The sequence below is a fragment of the Cyclopterus lumpus genome, chromosome 13, assembly GCF_009769545.1.
Source record: "Cyclopterus lumpus isolate fCycLum1 chromosome 13, fCycLum1.pri, whole genome shotgun sequence".
Taxonomy (NCBI): domain Eukaryota; kingdom Metazoa; phylum Chordata; class Actinopteri; order Perciformes; family Cyclopteridae; genus Cyclopterus; species Cyclopterus lumpus.
Genome location: NC_046978.1, coordinates 1,199,476 through 1,220,119, shown reverse-complemented (window position 1 = coordinate 1,220,119; position 20,644 = coordinate 1,199,476). Strand labels below are relative to the sequence as shown.

Sequence of the window (20,644 nt, the reverse complement as noted above, 5' to 3'; positions counted from 1 at the left end):
GGAATAAATTAAAAAGGAGGCTTTTGTGAGAAAGTCCTTCAGAGTAACATACAGTCTGGTACCTTAACACAATGCACTTTTGTCAGAAGCATTTCGGATTTTTATCACCAAAGAAAAATCCATAACCTCTCTTATATTTACAGGATTTCCCTTACATTGTATTTGTCTGTGTGTGCTCACTCCCATGTGTGTGTGTGTGTGTGTGTGTGTGTGTGTGTGTGTGGGGGGGGGGGGGGGGGGGGGGGTGTATCAGCAAATATCTCTCTCTCTATATATATCTATCCATCTATAGATCTATATATATATATATATATATATATATATTCTCTCTCTCTCTCTCTCTCTATATATATATATATATATATATATATATATATATATATATATATTCTCTCTCTCTCTCTCTCTCTATATATATATATATATATATATATATATATATATATATATATATATAGCCTCTGTTAAGTCCATACAGGCTTAAGGAGTCTTACCTCATCAGTACTCTTCAACGTCATCTTATAAACTAAGATACAACCAAAACATAGTCATACACACACACACACACACACACACACACACACACACACACACACACACACACAGGCATACACACAATCTCTAATTAGTTGATAGCCATGTTACCTTAAGGCCACTACCCAAACCGAAATGATACGTAGCTCTAGACCTCGAGAATGATTTGTGACTTTACAGACACCAAACCATCGCAGTCATAGTGGCCCTTCTTGCAGTTCTTCACGCCCCTCTTGAGAGAAACTGCACTAGGAAAATACAACGTGGGCAAGCTCCTTATACTTGCATCTCACTGCAAACATGTAAACACAAACACAGCAGACTGTCACAGCTTGATGTCTTCACCGACTAGCCCTCAACGGCTCCTCTGCTTCAGGTTTTTACTCCACGTCGGGGACGAATGGATTTCATCTTTCCATCCTCCCGTACTCTTCACTTATACTGACCGTGTTATTTTTGAGCGCTCCCCTTAACATCTGCAATTTCTTTACGCGTCATCTCTACCTCACAGTGAGGATGAACTCTGGCTGTAGTTTCCGAGTGTCAGTCTGCTGTACCTTGGCGAAGGGGGAGAGGGAGGAGGATGGGAGGGGACTGGGGGGAGACACAGATCTCTCTCCGAGACAGGTGAGCCACTACTAGATGCCAGGGAATCGCGGAAAGGTGACGGAGGAGTCAAAGCAATAAGCTCCTCTTCCAACTCTCCCCTCCTGAGAGGCGAGTGGTTGAGGCAGGTGATCAGGCCACCTCGCATGGGGGAGAAAGAGGGAGAGGTCTGGGCATGAGGAGGCGGCAGGGGGTAAGGTGAATGAGGGTTAGGGTGAACAAGACAGCCACTCCGGCCCCCCATGCTGGACTCGACAGGTGGGAGGGGCTGGACTTCAGCGTAGGTTGTGAGGGTCGGGGGCATCTGGATTTCACGGGGCAACAGATATGGGTCGGCGGGGTGGGGAGAAGGCAGATATGGGTCGGCAGGGTGGGGAGAAGGAGGCGTGTGTTTGTGCGTGTGTGAGTGCGTTGGAGAGGAATATAACATCATGTTGTTGAGCTCGCTGATGTTAGCGGTGAAGCGGTTTACCACGCAGCTGATCTGATCCATCAGTGAACTCTGGGCCTGTCCCGGGTGATCGTCCACAATAACCAAACGGCCGTCACTCCCCATGACGAGAGAGCCGCTGCTGGGAGGACCGCAACTGCTGCCGCTGCCGCTGCCGCTGCCGCTGCCGCTGCCGCCGCTGCAGATGCTGCTTGGGTAGTTTGGAATCCCAGTCATCGGGGGCTCCTCCCCGACCCCGGCCCCTAGCCTCTGGCTGACCGTACTGATTGGGGAGGGCGTCTGCGGACGGTATGTGATGGAGTAGCGCTCCTCCGCTTCAGAGAGCTCGTACAGGGTCTTGTCTATGCCAGAGTCGGGATGAATGGACAGTAAGGACATGGAGGGAAGGGAGGGCAGAGGGATGTGCGGCGGCAGGTCCCCCCCTCCGCAGTAACGCTCCTCCGACGTTTTGGAGAAGGGCTTGATGACCGCAGTCTGATTGTTCTCCTTTCTCTTGATGTGGAAGGACAGCCGTTGCCACAGGTGGTTGCCACGTGAGCCGCTACGCTCCGTCTGCGCCCAAGACACTGATTTACCGTTGGAGCTGGACAGCGGGGAGGAAGTGGAAGGAAAAGAGAAAACATTTCTTAAACTTCTTTTGTCTGGCAACCGTATTTGGGTATTATACACTTTCTTTCAAATAAAATATAAAATGTTTTTTCATTGGTATTCTTTTCAGAGGAGTTGCTTCTTTTTTTTTTACATCTCAAAAGTTAATGGGACATTCCTATAGTCAGTTATTTTATTGTTATTAGGATATTGTAGTTTTTACAATAAATCTTAATTTAGTGTGTTCATTAGTACTTCAGGTTGATCTGTTAGAAATGATGTAGTATTATGAGTCAAAATGCTGTTAGTGGTACATTTGGATACATGTAAAAACAAAAAACTTCACTGCAATAAAACCAATCATGCCAAAAACATTACATTAACTGTGGCTGCTCTATATTAGTCCCTATGTATTATCCTATATGAACAATGGCATTTAATAGATAAACACATTTAAATGGGGCTTTGACTCATAAGGACTTCAGAGTAATGTCATTACAGTTCCTGTCTCGTTCTATTTTTTCCAGACAGTATACCTTCATTTGTCTTTGTCATATTCGTTCTTCTTTTCTCTGTTTCTCCCTCTACCATTTTCTCCACTTTCCTCTGCTTAACATCAGTCACAGCACTGTCCTCTGCCTTCCTCCACTTGTCTTCCTCTCATGCTTTTGTCAGGTTAATTAGTGTGATTAATCCATAGAGGAACTTCTGATTAAACCTCACACAGCCGTGGCTGGGGGTGAAAAGAATCACCCTAGGGACACACACACCCTCACCCACACACATCCATATGCTGCGCATGAACCTTCACCTACACAGTGCTGTAATCTACTCATTTGATCCCATAGGAAGAGTCTCTGACAGAAGGCTTTGGAGCCGGCCAGACCTGCTACTGGCAGAAACACATGTTGCACCTACTTAAGAAGTGCTTTACTGATCTTATCATAGACACATCACATCCAGTTCTGAAGTGGATTTTAATGTCTGGTGAAGGTAAACCATAAACTCTTAGCTCAAACATTTGATTAAAATATTTCTTCCTTTTTATAATTTTTTTTACATTTCTTCTTTTCCGTGTTCTGCTGGTTTCAAGTCTGTCTGCGTCTGTTCAGACTAAACAACGACAGCGTCTCAAAGGCAACAGCTTCCAGCCTTGCACTGAGGAGATAGACAGCCCTGCCAATTACCACCACCCACAGGGGAAGATAGGACCAAAAGAGATGGAGGGGAAAAGAGGAATAAAAGGAACCAAGATGGAAGCACTCCTGACATTTCTTTTAAGAGCGTGATTGAAGTCTTGCTTGCCAGGCGGGGTGAGCTGTAGTAACGTGCTGACTAATGAAAATATGTTCATGTCTTCTTCCTCCCTTTTCATTCTGGGCAAGTGGCTGTGCGTCACTCCTTTTGTGTCCTTTGATCGGTTCCCTGTCACAGTAGATGGCTTGTGGATGGCCTTAAGCTGGGTGTGAAAGCTATTATGTCTCTCCTTTCCCCACTATCCCTTTAGCCTTTTCTTCTCTTTCTTTGCAATCACTCCTGCTTTCCATCTCTCTGTCCATTCCCTCCATCCATTCATATTTTTCTCTCTAATTTTCTCCTTACCCCCCTTCCTCAGTTCACTTCTCTCCTTTTTTGCCACATCTCCAGGCAATTGTCTGCAGTTCATGTTCGGGTCAGAGGAACAGTCAAGCAAACTCAGGGGGTTCATAGAATCAATCTCTCAGAGAGCTCGAACACACACACACACACACCATAAATAGTCTCAGAGTGGGGCCATTACAGAAATGGTGCCTTGGACTGTAAATGAGAAGGAACCTGGCCAATGACACATGCACGCACTCACGCATGCACACATGCGCACACACACACACACACACACACACACACACACACACATACCTGAGTGTCTCTCCGGTGGAGCCTCTGCGTTTCCACAGGTTAACCAGACTAGATGAACGGCTGGCGGCTGAGGACGATTTGCCGTCGCCTACGTGCATGCGCACCACTGTGCTCGTGGTAAAGGCACTGCGCACATTACGCTCTGGTTTAGCTAGAATGATGTACACCTGTTATGAAATAAAACATGATATATGTTTGTTAATAACAGTTCTAAAAAGTACTTAGATCCCTCCATCTGTTTTTGAAATTACTTGTCTGAACTGTCTTTTAATAAATGTTCATTTTTGAGGAGTTATCAAGGCTGTCATGACTCACCTTAAAACTCCAATAAAGGACTATTCTCAAAAGAAGCAGGAGTTTTTTATCTTGTTTATTTATATTGATTGCAATTCTGCAGTTTGAGCACAAACTTTCTCCTTGAAGCTCCACAGGAATATCCCGCTATTGTAGTAGGAGCATTTGGTGAAAATGTCATTTCTAATCCTTTATTAAAAAATGGAATTGAACACACTTTCAATAACATGGTGTTCACTGGGTATGTATGATGACAGGGTTACTGTCAGACGGTGGGTTAGAAACAAACACTTTGGGGTGCTTCATAAACTAATTTAAGTATTCACACACCAAACCAAAGTTCTTCTTTCTTTGTTCTGGGAGGAGGACATATACATTCATATATAGAGACCAAACTGCTCTTACAAATAACACAAATTGACTTAAAGTTGCTATGAGGAAGCAGCAGCTCCTCCTCCTCCTCCTCTGGCCAGGAGCAGAGCTTTACCTCGCTGCTCCAAAATGAAAGCTCCTCGTAGTAACTTTAAATACTCAACAACGTGTCCTGACATAAGAAAACAGCTGTACAATTCATCTATATATAGATATCAAATCATTGAATGTTTATTGAAAGATTGTGGTTTTAGCTTCAACCTTACCTTGGGTACGAACATGCAGCACAGCGCCACAGTGGCACTGAGGCTGACACTGAAGCACATGGTGATAATTTTGTAGTTGGAGCCAAAGTAGATGGGTACAAAGGCCAGCCAGATAATACAGGTGGTGTACATGGTAAAAGCAATGTACTTAGCCTCATTGAAATTAGCTGGGACGTTGCGAGTCTTTGAGAGAGAGAGAGAGAGAGAGTGAGTGAGTCACAGAGAAAGTGTCAGCACATTTTCCTACATTTCCTTATTGTTTTTAAACCTTTCTGTGGATTTGGACAAAAACTAAATAGACATTGCTCCCCACTGCCTTTCTATGACAGTCATAACAGATGCTGACCTCACCAACAATTCAAGTGAATTGAATTGTTTTTCTCTGCTGCTCCATTCTACTCTCACACCCTACAGAAAATGGATGGCTGTAGACCACCGATAATCAAACACTGACTGGTTCAAAAGAATTTCATTTACTGCTGTAAAGTAGTAGATCACCAAACACAAACAATAGTTCAACCATTCCTTTTTACATGATGTCTATGTGTGACTTTTCACATAAATAGCAGCTTGAACTGCTTGTGACCTTGGGGCTGTGGAATAGAAGCACTAACTGATGTTTCTGTGACTTTCATTGTCAATTAAATCATTAAATAAATACTGCATCACAGATACAATAGTTACAAATACTTGTACCTTGAAGGCATAGAAGGTGCAGCTGAGGATGAGCAGGCCATTGTATCCCAATGGTGCAACCACACCCATGTTAGTGGTGTTGCAAATGAGGTTGACCTGGCGGATGCTGGGGTAGTCATGGATCACCTGTAGAGACACACAATGAAACAGGCAATGATAAAACGCTCTAAAAAGCATTTGCTACAGGCACCATTTATTTATTCTAGAAAACTGTGAATGATGTTTGCAAATATGTGACAAGTATGTATACATGTTGATCCTCTAATTAATCTACTAATGTATGAGATAAATTATTTAAAACATTAGTGAATTGTCAAACAGATGCATGGAGATTAAAGGCCTCGTTATGAGGTAACTTGTTCTGTTCGTCTCTACATTTCTCTCTCTCATATTTGTCTGTTAACCTAAAGCTGTTAAATTATGGCAAAAATCATATTGAGATCACTGGGATTATATATATATATATATATATATATATATATATATATATATATATATGCATGTATACGTATGTATGTATGATGAGTGCTCTCTTTCCTCAATATAATATAAAATAAGATCTATTATAATAATATTACAAATTTAAATCAATATCAGATCAAATATGTTGTAGTTCACCAACACAACAGACTGAGAATTCAATATCTTAGTAAACCATATTAACATATTCCCGTCAGTAAATCGTCTGTAGAGAAAAGATAGGTATGATAACCTTTTTATCTTTATAAACTTATTATATTTCCATAACACACACACACACACACACACACACACACACAGCTTACCTCAGGAGGCTCCATGAGGAAGAGAGCCACGATGATGCCCAGCTGCAGCAGTATGAGGAGGAAGGCAATGATGAGCTGAGCGCAAGCAGACATGAAGCGAGGTTTCTTTGTACAGATCTTCTTCTTGCTGCCTGCCAGGATCCGAGCGATGCGGTTTGTCTAGGGTCAGAAGGAAAACACTATCAGGACCTTTTAATAAAATATATATGGAACATTACTGTATCTACATTCTGGCCATCTGCTTGCTGCATTTTCATTTAAGAAACATATATTGTAAAAATATATATATTTCACACAGGAGTTAGAGTCTAGTGCGATAAGCTCCAGGTAATTTCTTCAGGGAAGGCTATTGCAGTTGCCTGACATTGTTGAATCCTACTTCCCTGTTCCCTCAGCCCTCATTCGCAAAGCCCCACGGGACAAAGGGAGGAAAGACATGTGCCCCGCTTCTGAGGTTATGGTATCCATATCCTCTCGTTCCAACCATTAACGAATGGAAGGAATAACAATCTGCAGTATCAGGGGTGTATGGCCCAGTTTAATTTCCCTGATTAGGTCAACGGTTGTGTTCCCACCCACAGATGTGACTATTCCCTACACACCATTGATGACCATGGCAGGTAAGCACAGATCTAATGTCAGGGGTATTCCAAGTCTTTGGCCGTAACTCTGTAGCTCACATGTACAAAAAGCTAAAAAAAGAAAAAGAAAGATTAAAAGAAGCTGTATCTCTATTGTAGGAGTTCAATCTTGGAACAACGCTAACTTGAATGTAAAAATGTAAAATATAAAAAACTTGTTTTGGGTTTTCAAAAGGATTGTTCATAAAACTATTTTTGAGGGTTACAAGTGTGAATGAAATATATGTATATTTAATTTATTTATATCTAATTAATTATCTACCTTAATCAATACGAATTTAGGTTAGGAATATATAAGCATTATGCTTCTGCGTGTACCTTTTCAGTCATTATATTATATTGTATATTATATTGTATACAGGCTTTACTCATTGTATTGTATGTGATGACTATATAAAAAAAAAGCACACATCTCAAACTTATATTATTATTATTTCCCAAATTCTGAACTCAATCTTTACCTTGGTGACAAGCGCAGAGTAGCTCATGGCAGGTGACAGGCCTATTCCCAGTCGTTGGAGGTAGCAGTGGATGACATGGGGTTTGGTTATGAGGCTGAAGGTACACAGGTACCCCATGCAGATCCCTGCCAGTATTATGTAGCACAGCTCCCGACTGGAAGATTTCACTACTGGGGTATCACGGAACCTGAACACATTCAGACAAACAATTATGTGCAGAAACTTGGAAGTGAAGAAACACAGACACACATAAATTTAGTATATATGGAATATTATAAACTCATCGATTAAGAACATTATAGATCTGTCTTGTCTAGCACTGTTTGCATTGTTCTTCTCAGTTTAAATAGTGTCTTAGATGGAGGAGCGATTCATTACCTGATGAAGACTGCAGTGACAAAGAAGGTGAACATTAGACCGAGGCAGGCAAAGACCACAGCAGCAATGGGTTCCGGGTCTCCCCACCGCAGGTACTCCACTGGGATTGCTTCACAGCCTGGGGATAGAAGTATGTGGAGATGTCGTTCGTGAAACAAAATTAATGAAAGACTTTCATGTTATGTGTGTGAAGCCCAATGACTCGATACTGTAGAGTGAGACTGCCACACTATTGCCAAACATTTATATTTTATATTAACACTATAATTTTATCTTTATTCTTTACCTTCTCCAACTTTCATTTTCTTTACATCGCTCTTATAACCTTTGACATCACACTTTGACCCACATCTGACGCAGGTTGTGTAGCAGTGTGCAACGCTTGTTCTGGTGACAGACAACCTGCACAGGTTCGGAATCGAGGCGCACATGCTGGACTCACTAGTGTCCAGATTAGACACTTAACAATTAACTGAGTGACTAGCGAAAGCTTGTGTCTTGAGTATTTAGTAATTATCACTCTGTAATCAAAGGCAGGATTTCACTTTTTCTCCTGCATAATTTTTTTTCAGTGCCCTGTCACTTACATCACACTGCTCTCTGTTGTCAACACCTTCTTTCTTATCCCTCCATTTGTGTCTCCATTTCTTGCCTTCTTCCTCTTCCCTTGTCATTCAATCTTTGTATCCATTTCCTTTCCCTTTTGTTTTCTTACTTAATGCCTCATTCATCTCTCTGGCTCTCTCTTTTCCCCTTAATGTCCTTATCCTCATCCCTCCCACAGTTCTCCCTAATTCTCTCCCTCCTTCCATCTGTCCTCCTTCTAGGCAAGGAGATAAAGTTTCATTAATTTGAGGGACAGTTCAAATTATGAACCGTCTTAACGCTTGCTAAAATATCTGGTCTGGACCTATTGTAGCAGCAGAAACACACGTAGACTCTTTCTGAAACGTTCTGTCCTTATACACATGTTCACTTTTATGTGAGAGGAAGAGTCATTCAAAAACGATTAAGTTATCTAATGACGTAGTCTATAACACGGTCAATAAAGTTGATCAAATCAGTGAAGTGGTTCGGTCTAGGGGCCTAAACAACCTCATGTCTAGGGAGCCAAGGGGACCGAAACAATTAGACAGAAAATAAGTCATACGGAAGAACTCTGCAGACGATCTGCTCACCTGCAGGCTGATATCACTGCAAAGCCATTTCATAAAACTGTATACAAATGTAGACACAACACGCTCAACTCACAATTGAACCTGTATTCTCTCCATTTCACAGCCAATATACAAAGGTGGGGTTAATTCTAAGTGACCGCAACCAGCACAACAAATACATCCCAACAGGGTGGCCTATAAAATGCCCATATAATGAAAACAAAGCAAGAGTTAAAAACCAGGATCCGTAGATGTTAGTCCTCTATTTGTATCCATGATGATAAATCATTACATTACATGTCATTTAGCTGACGCTTTTATCCAAAGCGACTTACAATCATGTTACATTCATCCACCGTAGACACAGCTACAGGGAACAATGCAGGGTTAAGTGTCTTGCTCAAGGACACATCGACTAGGGCGGGGATTGAACCACCAACCCCCTGATTGAAAGACGGGCATGCTAACCACTGACCCACAGTCGCCCAAATCATCATACGTTAGTAGTCAGAACCACAACATAAGTGAACTACACCACACGGGTATGTCCTTTTCTTTTTCTTGTTTCCGATCTTGTGTTTTTTTTTCCTTCATATTTGAGTATTCTACATCATGTGAGCCTGTGCCAGTAAAGGTGGGGGCAACCCACCTGGGATGTACTTGTTGTGCTGGTTTGCTCGTTGAAATTGGCAGAATACATGTTGATGAGGGGCGTCTTGCCCAAAATGTCCATTTGGCAATATTCAAATTCTAAGTAAAATATTCAGTCAAATTGGAGTACTGTCTTAGTTACAACTGGATAAAATGTATGAAAATCAAACTTTTAAAAAGTATGAGGTATTGAACAGTGTCTGTACAACTGAATAATCTGTCCAATGATATTATTCAAAGACAGAACATTAACCATACATCATTGAAACAACAACAACAAAACAAAATCACGGGTCAGATCCTATTATTTTCATTTTAGGAATTACTTTTATGTAAATGTACTGTTTAATATCATGGAGGTAGTGTTTTGTTTACTACTTAGCATAGCCCCTTCTCAAGAGACAAGGACTGCAGCTCTTGTCCTGACTAACAATGAGAGGTAAGAACCACCCGCCCTTGAAAATGTAAGAGGGGAGGAAATTAAGGCACTTGCTGAGAATTTAGCTCTAATTAATCCTGCCTACACAGATCAGATGTTGAGGCCAAAAATCCCAGATCAGTGTTTTCCTCGTGAGTTCTCTCAGAGCAGTTGAAAAGCATTGGATATGTTTGTTACTTCAATAGTTGACGAAACCTGTAGTAAATTGTGTTGTGTTTGACCCTCAGCCAAACTGGTGCATTGAGAGGAGGGGGACCGTTTGGAGGGTTCAGTCAATATAAAGTTTTGAGGCAAACTCCTTCAAACACTCTCAGACTCAAACTGTGGAACTTTACCGATCAGTGGAGAGGCTAAAATCCCAAAGCTAATCCTCCCTTTTTCTGCTCCATTCACTCTCCCCGACTACTGCTTCTGTCACAGCCTCTATTCATCTCTCTCTCTTTCACTCTCTCTCTCTTTCCTTCTCTTTATGTTTAAAAGTTTTTTCTCTATTTTTCTAGTTTTTGCTCAATTGCTATCGCACAAACTCTCTTATTGCTTTTTTCTATGGTTTTCACACCCACTGTACCCTGTCCCTGCCAGATGAGACCTTCTATCTCCTCTATTTCCTCTGGCTCTTTATCTCCCCCTCTCTTCATCTTTCTCGCTCTCTCTTTTGGCCTGAGGGAGAGAGATCAAAATGTCTGCTGGAGGAACAGGGCAAGCAGTTTGTTTACACCTCATTATTACTGTTCCATATAGATAGCCCGCTAGGGAACGTGCAGCACTTATTGTTGATGAAATGAGTCGCATGCACATACTCACACACGGACATGCAAAGGCAAACACACACAAAGTAATACACTGGTAACCCCAATCACTCTTCAATTCTTTATCTTTTTTTCACTGTCAACTTCGTCCTTGTCATTTTTTTAGCTGTTTGCTGCCTGTTTTAGTTTAAGGATGTGTCTCTCTCTCTCTCTCTCTCTCTCTCTCTCTCTCTCTCTCTCTCTCTCTCTCTCTCTGAAGCTCAATCTGAATTTTCAGCAGGGCTCGATTCATGTTTTAATCATTGAGCTTGGTGAGGAGCTGGAAAGCAGCATAATGAGCAGTATAATAACACGGCCATATTTAACCGCTTCGAACGCAATGGAGGGGAAATACATTTTCATTGCAACTGAAGTGCATTTGCATTGAACACTGCTCTTGATGCAGAATAATTAAAACATTGGTGACCATGTTGGTAACAAATTAAAGGGATGAGAAAGAGGGAGGGAATGGGAGGGAAGGGGAGGGAAAGAGGAGGCGAGGGAGAAATTGTCTCAGTTTCTCTGTAACTGGTGCATGACTTACTGTATAATATTATGCTATAATGGTATACTGCATCAGGGAAAACACAACTATCTCATTATACTAAATATCCTGTATCCTATGACCCTACACAAAAAATGCATAAACATATCATTGTTCATTGCAGTTTCCTTCAAATAGCATCACCACTGCATTGATATTCCATTTTCATCTAGAAGCATGGGCAAATACTTAGAGTTATTCAAGCACTTTCTTGGTAAACTAGAAATGTCTCTAAGATGTCCACGGTATACATAAACATGCCGACATGCACAGACTGACCTGTGAGGTCATAAGTAGGCCAGGAGCCCAGTTCACAGGCTTGGCAGGTGTACTCGTCGTACACAATCTCATTTTCTTTGCAGGGAGTGCACGTCCAGCAGCAGCTCACTTCACCTTTACGGATAACCTGGAAGGGACAGAGTTTAAAATGTCTACGTGCATGCTTATCATTGGCACCAGACCCTGTATTACGTGGAGCCTTTTATTCCACTAATAATCAGAATGACGAAGTCGGATGCACCCATCTCACTCAGAGCTTAACTGGCCTTCAAGACATTTTAATACATTTAAAAGATATATGTATTCCACATGTGAAAATGTGTGATATATACGATACTAGATTTACAATATTGCCCGTAATAACCTCTAAAACGTTTACTAAATGCAAAGTAGAAAAAAACTTATGTAACCAGATATTTATTTGTATGACTCATCATACCTTAATTTGTCCTTTATCACAGGGTTCACTGCAGACTGACTTGATCACGCTGTCTTTGTTAGGCCAGATTTCATCATCATCTATCTTTAAGCCTCTGTTGTCCCAGCTGCCAACAACAATGTAGTCATAGTAGTCCTTCCCCATCTTTTTGAAGTTCATTATTTCATACCTGTGGATGAAAGGTACATAGTACACGTCCAAAAAGAAAGTAATCTATGACAACTTTGTTGAGTGACAGTGCGTACCTGCCAGGTGAGTCTCCGTTAGCATCGAATAAGATTCCCTCCCCTGACACGCCTGTGAAGTTGGTTTTCATCAAGAAGTCCAGCAGTGTAGCACCATCTATAGGTCGCATGGCATCACACAGGCCCTTAAAATACATGAACAATCCTGTGATATCTAACAGAATTGTACTGGCAGACAGCTCAACAAACACCGTTTCATGTAAGTTACTTTGGAAATGGTAGTTTATGGCCACCCATGTTAAAATTCAAAGAACGGAATGCCTTTAACAGTAAAAATATTCCTTTACTATACTATGCTGAGTTTCAACTCAATTGCATTCAAAACACATATTAGACTAAGAGATAAACTTAAAGCAATCAAAACAACAGCAGGGATGTTGCAAATTTCATGAAAATGTTTACGTGCAGTATAGCAAGTATTGTTTTCTATGCCAAGACTTTCCATGGCCAATCACTGTATACATTTATACACAGTGTACAGTGTTCAATCATGTCATGACAAGTTATATTTCAACCCAGTGAAGTCATACCCACAAAAGTTACAACTAACATGAGCAGGAAAGGTTACGCTGCACTGATGATGTATTCACCTTTGCATTAGCTCAACCGGTTTCAGTTTCATACAGTGTATATCGTTTATGCAATCATCCAGGTTCCCATCTTGCATTTGCCCAGTGAGGTGTATGTAGTGCGACACCATGGAAACAAGGTCAATTGTAATATTGGAACAATACCCAGCTGGTCACATCCTTTTGTCCCAACATTCCCTCTCTCCACCCCTTCATATCCTTGCTTTGTACTAGCATGTCCCTCCATTCATCCATAAGAGCGCTACCTACCTGATAGCCTGGGCAGAGTGCCCGTTGCATGTTATGCAAGCCATATGCCATCGAGTAGATGGCATTAATGACAAACCCCATCTTAGTGTCCTGTGCATACTGCTGCCGAAGCGACTCTCGCTCTGCAGAGGTGGGTGGTTAATGTCGGGAGGGGGAGGGAGAATTGGGTAGGTGAGGAAGGATGGAAAGAGAAAGGCAGGTATATCAGAAAATCTCTTATTTTCTCTTCTAGTTTTATGAAAAACAGCAGGCTTTTTCTCCGAACATCAAAGACCACTCTTTTTTCCTCATTGACCACTTCCCACCTCCACATCTCATTTCTGTCTGCCTCTTTTTGCATCCCATTCATTAGTATTTCCCGTCCCATTTCATTAGAATACATTACTCCCTTTGATGCAGCTCCCACACACAGTTTGGCCCATGAATGGAGGGATTGGAACAGAGAGAGAAAGATGGAGGGCAAACGAATACAAAGAAATAAAGGGACTGTGCACTCACAGCCACAAGGGATATCTCAAGATGAACCAGAAAGCTGTGTGCATCCATATGGTGTGTGTGTGTGTGTGTGTGTGTGTTTGTGTGTGTGTGTGAGTGTGAGAGTGTGTGTTCAGCCAGTCTGTTTGTATGTTATTTGGCCATTATGAAAGCCTGTCAATAAAAATGTTATGTTGAACCAAAACAATGCAGCCACTCCATTTCTCTGTATCCCATATGGTCCTGGTCAAAACAGAAGTAAAGTGCAGCTGTAACTGGGACACACTGTGTTGTCCTTGTCCGTAATCACAACTACAGGTGTTCAAGAGAAACATTTCAGGTCTCATCCCAATGGTATGTTTTTTGTGTCTGTACTCACTGCTACAGGTGCGGTTGTATTTGAGGCTCTCCTGCGGGTGACCTTTAAGTCGACAGTGGAAACGATGCTGCCAGAACTCTGGAAACCAGGGGTTCCTTTGGTTGTTTTCAGGGCGAAGTTTAAGGTAGTACTCATCAAACCACTTCACATCAGCCGACTGGAGCTTGATGGTAATACCACCCGCCGCTTCCCTAACGTAGCCATCTGTTACATCATACCGGTCTGCCCATCCGTCACTGCACACACAGAAAAACAAAGACAAGTAAATAGGATTAACTTCAGCAATTTATCTGTGAGAATTAAAATACCTGCTCCACTGTTTCACCATCAAGACATAATGTACACAGTTTTCTTCTGAATATTTGGTGGAATCGCTTGATCATTCCCAAATAGTTATGCTACACAAGCCATTTAGAGAACTTAATTGGACAGAATATGAATATGGCTCCCAGTAGCGAACTCTTACATCTTATCTGGACTCCATTACTGTTTCCAGAGTCTGTGTTTCTATGAGAGATCCTCCAAAATCTAAAAGGAACCCTCTTGTAGGTGTGCTGTCTGTAAACCTTTTATAGGGCCAGCCTCTATGGGATTTTATACTGGTAGTTCAAATAACCTGCCTGATTAGCTGAGCAAGCACTGTACATAAAAATGATCATGTGCCGAGTTGCAAAGATGAGTTTCTCAGCCTCTGGAGCCCGTTAAGAGTGCTAAGCTTTCTTCACAGAGTGGAATTGTGTGGACGCGTTTCAACCATCTTGTGGGGACATAAATCTGTTTACATGGTCACATTGTGAGGACTCGCCTTCCTTTTTGGAACAGAATGGGGACAAAATAGTCCCCATAACGTGAATCATTACCGTTTAGGGTGAAGACTTGATTAAATGTTAGGGTTAGGTTTAGGATTAGGCTGTTAGCAGTTATGGTTAGGGTTAAGTTAATAAAGTTCAGAAAATGAATGTAAGTCAATGTAATGTCTCCCAAAATCATAAAAACACAACTCTGTGTGTGTGTGTGTGTGTGTGTGTGTGTATATATGTGTGTGTGTGTGTATATATGTGTGTATGTGTGTGTGCATGCAGTGAACAGCTGACATGTCTTTTATTGGATGAAATTACATTTTGGGGTCAAGAGGTGACGCGCAAGGGCAACAATATGTCACCATAACAAATAAATGCTATTCCACTCACACACACGTATTGATGCAGACATTTACTTGGTGAGAGCTCCAGTTTCCTTTGAGAACGGGACAAACAAAGAGAATGAGCAACAGAAACACTCTGAAGACGGGCGAGAGATGAGAAGCCTAAATAGCAAATCAGGGAGAAAAACTAAAAAACAAAAGGAGGTACAAACAGAATGATTAGCAGAGAGGATATGTGGGAGGGAGCTCTTACATCATTATGGGCAATGTCCAAAACTCATCATATCGCTGACAAATAGGCATAAACATTACGCACAGACACATACACGCACAAACACCAGCCGGGTGCTGAGATGAACTAGGTCAAATTGAGTATTTTGGCTGCAGCTCAGCAGCCGTGCCCTGTCAGACACCAGCAAGACGAATATAACTTCCTCACAATACACACACATTGACAAACTGTGGGAGACATATCGCTGTAGTTTGCATGTTTTTTTGGGGGGTGGGGGGGATTGGGGTTTACTGATTCTCAAGCAAGCACAGATGGTGTGTGTGTGTGTGTGTGTGTGCGTGTGTGTGTGTATAAGGGAGAGATAAAGAGAAGAAGGGAATGAGAGGCGTCGATGTGAATGACAAATCTTCTCTCCTCCTTTCACAACTACTGCCAACATGCCAACATGGCCTCAAGCAGGACAACGATCCCCGGTTATTTCAGTGGAAATTCTCCTTTCTTCCTTCCTTTCTTTCCCTCCGAGCCTCCAGAGAACACAAATAATTTTCTCCTAGAGCAGGCCTTCAAGCCTCATTCTGATTGGAGAGCCAACATGTTTGTGTATGTGTGTGTGTGTGTGTGTGTGTGTGTGCGTGAGTTTATGGTGTCACATTTCTATGGTGGGAAAGGGTTGTGGGGGTGAGCAATGGTCCTGACAATGAGTTCAAGGCATCTCTGACTACATACGGAACGTAAAAATATGTTGTATGAGTAAAACATCCGAGAAGTGTATCATTATACTTTTTCCCATGGTCTAGTGTCAAAAATGTCAACAAAAATTACAATATCTTAAAAGCAATACATAAAAATCGCAATGCACATTGATTCAGCACCCAAGTATCGTGGTACTATTGAATTGGGACTCAAGCATACCGCCTCAGGCCTACTGCTCAAACCATTGGCCGTTTTCGGGGCTGGTGCCATGCAGAGGACGCTGTCCCATGCAGAGGCACAACGTGCTATCATCGCACTGGATCTCCTCACAATGGCAGGATTTGGTGTATTCACGTATTTGCTCCGAGTCATTGTGGTATTGACATTATGAGACACATTGGATGGAGTGAAAAACAAAGATTTTGAGAAAGGAGACAAAATAAAGACAAAATCTAATGGATTGACAAGGAGTTAATCAATCCATTCCCATCCTGTTGATAGATTTCTTATTTTTTCTTGCTCATCCATCTCTCATTAACACCTTCCGCTTCTCCTCGAGCTCCGCTGCTCAGTTTTTCCACCATCCTCTTCCTTTTATCCTCCCACTTTGTCACATTCCACTGCATCCGTCTGCCAATATGTCCTCTTCTGCTTTGACTGTTTTTTTCTCATTTACTTTCTTTAATACACACCACATACACCTCTGGCAAGCAACATTTAATCAGTAGGGCAGGCTAGTACAATAGAGTTTTCACACAGGCCAAAATGACATTTTGACTTACTAAAATGTCATCATTCATTATATGATAATTTTGGCATGTTCCAAATATGTATGGAGACATTACAGTTAGTTTCTTCGATACAGGAAGGCTTTCACTTAAAGCAACCTGAAAATGATACTGACCGTGCATGCACTTGTTCTCACACAGTGAGGTCTGTCTTCACCTCTTTGGTTATCGTGGTGTCGCTCAAAGTAGGTGGTGAGGCACAGTGGGGGCTGAATGTTTCTGTCTTTCAAACAACAAACTGCAATCTTGGTGTCAAGGCTGAACGCAATGCTGGAAATAAGTCTTTTGAATAATTGCACCACAAATAAACCTTTACAGTAACTGCACGCGGTTAAAAAGAGTTTCAAACTCAAACCACCTATGAGGGATGGACAACATGGTGAGCAGTCATTCTGTAATTGAGCTTCAGCTAATCACTGCTCTATGTTCAAATACTGGAACACAGCATAACAGATATGAGAGGAGCTGATGTGATTGGCTATGACTGACACAGCCACTGATAATGTATGATAGTAGAATGCTGCGGGAATGTCGTATTTTTGATGACGGAAAGCAAGCATTGCACTGGTTCCCTGGACTGTTGGATTTTGGATCATTGCAGAAAATAAGCTTTGTGGCAAACACAAGTTCACGATACTTACATGTTTTGTTCAGCAAGATAATCTTCTCAAAACAGCACCACTTTTATGATTTTTGAAAATCATTAACATTAAGCTATCAACAAACTGAGCTATAGTCTGACCAATCACTAACCCTATTTATGATCGATATAACATGCTATATAATATATGATGTTAACCTGGTTCTCTCTCTCTCTCTCTCTCTGTGTGTCTGTCTCCACAAATGTTGAAGAGCTCAAGGCCGTTGCCATGGTTTCCAGCCCACGCTCAACCTGCTGTCTGTACTTTGTGTCTCATTAGAGCACACCGGATTTTAAGTGTATGCATATGCATACACTGCACACACACACACATGCACCACCCTCTCTCTCTCTCTCTCTCTCTCTCGCTCACACACACACACACACACACACACGCTTTTCTATTCACTATTCAATTAACATTGGATGTCCTGTCTCTACCAATATTGAAAATGCAATTTGCATAATAGTACAGTATGCCAGTGTTTTAGGCCAACGCACTACCTTAAGCAGAACTTTTAAAAACCAATTCTACATACTGTGGCCTGGGGCGATTGCCTTTCCATTCTGTTCATTCAAAGTATAAATAGAAACTGGAACTCATTTGCGAGTGATTATACATTTTTACGTTTCTTGGTCGGGAAATTCATCTCAAGCCAGACATTGGCTTCCGGCAAAGGTTGGCCAGTGGGATTTGGGGACAGGAATACAAAAAGCACAGAATGAATGCATCTTTTATGCAACTTGCAGTTAATATATTTTCTGATAAATTCTTTAAAATCTGTAACATCTGTTCTCTCTCCGGGAAAACAAGAAGGATGCATTTAGATACGAAGTGGATTCTGACTTTTTTGACAAAATGTATGAACCAACACAGTTAAGTTTGTAACATTTTTACCACAAACAAACCGTGACAGTAACTGCACATATGGACAAGGGCAAGGATTTACATCCAAGATGTGATTTGGTTATTCTTTGAAGAGAGTTTAAAAAACATCTAAGATTTTAGAAAAGTGAGCAATGCTCAAGTAGTAGGTAAATAAGGACTTCTTCATTGTGACCACAGAAGAAAAAAGGGTAAAGAATGGAAAAGGTCACAGTATTGGGACAGTATCAAAGTGTGAGCTCTGTATTGAAAATAAAATGAAAGCTGACTTGATTACATCCCATTCCCTCCAGCTAAACAAGGCCATCCCTTTTGAGCATTTCATCCAAATTAAAGTGAGTTGATGATATTTGATCAGTGTTTGGGGATCCACAGATTAAAGTAAATATTCATTTGTGTTATTGTTTCCCGATGACTTCCGTGGTGCAGGCATTTGTCACAATACATGTTGTATGAGCGAGTAGGGGGTGGAAGCATGCGTTGCCATTTCAGCTTTTTACGCAGACTACAAATCTGGATTGTTGTCTACTCGCTGGACTGAGATTGGCTTTGGTGTGGAAAATGTGATTTTGTACTGGCAAAATATTTGCATCTGATCTGAAGCTATGCTGCCAACAGGTCACTTCATTAATTAATGTCTAGGTTCAATAATATCATGCCACCTGACCCCAACCCACCCGCGCTCTAGCTGCCATGGCAACCTGGCAGAGATTCTAAACGAGCATCTGCTGCTTCCAACTAAACACACCAGCAGTCCACCAACCAAACCTGACAACATTAATTAGCTGGACAGACAACACAAGTTGGGGAAGAGTACACAGACAGACGCAGTGGTGGCTGGTGGGATCTTTTTTTGGTTGGGCCATCCAATCAATTTCAGCAAACATCCCAGTATGATTCAATGCAAAGAAACTATCAAACACGCATTGCTACTTAAATATTTAACATTTATTCCAACACTGACATAATAAGGACATCTTATTCATACAATTCACTATATTTATATATATATATATATATATATATATATAATAATATTCAGTATGATATGCTATATAAATACCATATAATATAATATACAATATAAATATCATAAATATATTATAATAAAATATCAATATCGTATAATATAAATCACGTGTCCCTTACTCCCATATCTGTCCATGCTAGATCTGTCCCCTGTTGATCTATAAAGCAAAATACGGCATTAGCACGACAGCATCAAGCTAATCAAACCTTCTGGGTGCACCGGTCTCTACAGCAGCTTCATGTGCTGCTTCCCTTTCAGCCAGTCTGTTGTCTTCTTGTGAGGTCCGGTTGATCTGGGCCCAGCGGTTTTACTCGTAGTTTCTCCGCCAAAGTTCTTCTCTCAAACGGGTCTTGGAGGAGAGATTTTACCAGATCGGGTCTTTTTGGAAGAGAAGTGCTCACGCTCGCCGTTGTCATGTCGTTAAAATAGCGCCTGACGAGAACAGACGACTTTGGCCCAAAGCTGAACCTATTTTAGGATGCTGATTGGCAAAATTGTATGTTGCTCATTCATATGTTTAATTAGTAATAGGCTAAACTGCTTCTGACTCGTGTCTTTTGGGCCGAATCGATTCGGCCCCAGCGCAGCTGAGACGAGAAGACAGGCAGAGAGGTCGTGCAGTAAGTGCAGGAAAAGCATATATTTTGCGCAGATATCCTATTTTCCAAATATTACTGGGTATATTCCATATTTCCAACAAATATAGAACATTTTTATAATTTATTAATATGAATATTATAATTAGGAGGGCCAGGTCCCGTGGCCCCTCTATTAGCCAGCCGCCACTGGACGGACGGTTAAAATCTAAAAAACGGGAACAAATTATAGAAAAAAAAAAAGTAAGCTGCTCTGCATGTCTGTGAACATCCAACAGCTCAACAGCTGCAAATTTACGAGCACAAGCCTTTCTTTCAAAATTAAAACCTAAAAAACAAATAAACAAACAAACAGATGTTGTCCAAAGTATTCTGTGAATCTTCGTTGTTTGATGCATTCAGAATGTGTCTGTTCATCTAAGTTAAGGTA

General features: G+C 41.4%; 1 protein-coding gene across 1 annotated transcript in view; it reads right to left on the bottom strand.

The window, feature by feature from the left end:
- Positions 1 to 1,039: 1,039 nt before the first annotated feature.
- Positions 1,040 to 20,644, bottom strand: part of grm5b (glutamate receptor, metabotropic 5b) — a 49,442-nt gene continuing 29,837 nt past the window's right edge. Inside the window, exons 7-18 of the mRNA XM_034548338.1 lie at positions 14,206 to 14,441; positions 13,353 to 13,474; positions 12,514 to 12,638; positions 12,269 to 12,437; positions 11,830 to 11,956; positions 7,972 to 8,089; positions 7,594 to 7,780; positions 6,492 to 6,650; positions 5,707 to 5,832; positions 5,011 to 5,193; positions 4,079 to 4,245; positions 1,040 to 2,174 (exon numbers count right to left, since the gene is read on the bottom strand). Of these exons, the coding sequence (XP_034404229.1) occupies positions 1,040 to 2,174; positions 4,079 to 4,245; positions 5,011 to 5,193; positions 5,707 to 5,832; positions 6,492 to 6,650; positions 7,594 to 7,780; positions 7,972 to 8,089; positions 11,830 to 11,956; positions 12,269 to 12,437; positions 12,514 to 12,638; positions 13,353 to 13,474; positions 14,206 to 14,441 (2,854 nt within the window). The remainder of the gene's footprint in view (positions 2,175 to 4,078; positions 4,246 to 5,010; positions 5,194 to 5,706; positions 5,833 to 6,491; positions 6,651 to 7,593; positions 7,781 to 7,971; positions 8,090 to 11,829; positions 11,957 to 12,268; positions 12,438 to 12,513; positions 12,639 to 13,352; positions 13,475 to 14,205; positions 14,442 to 20,644) is intronic.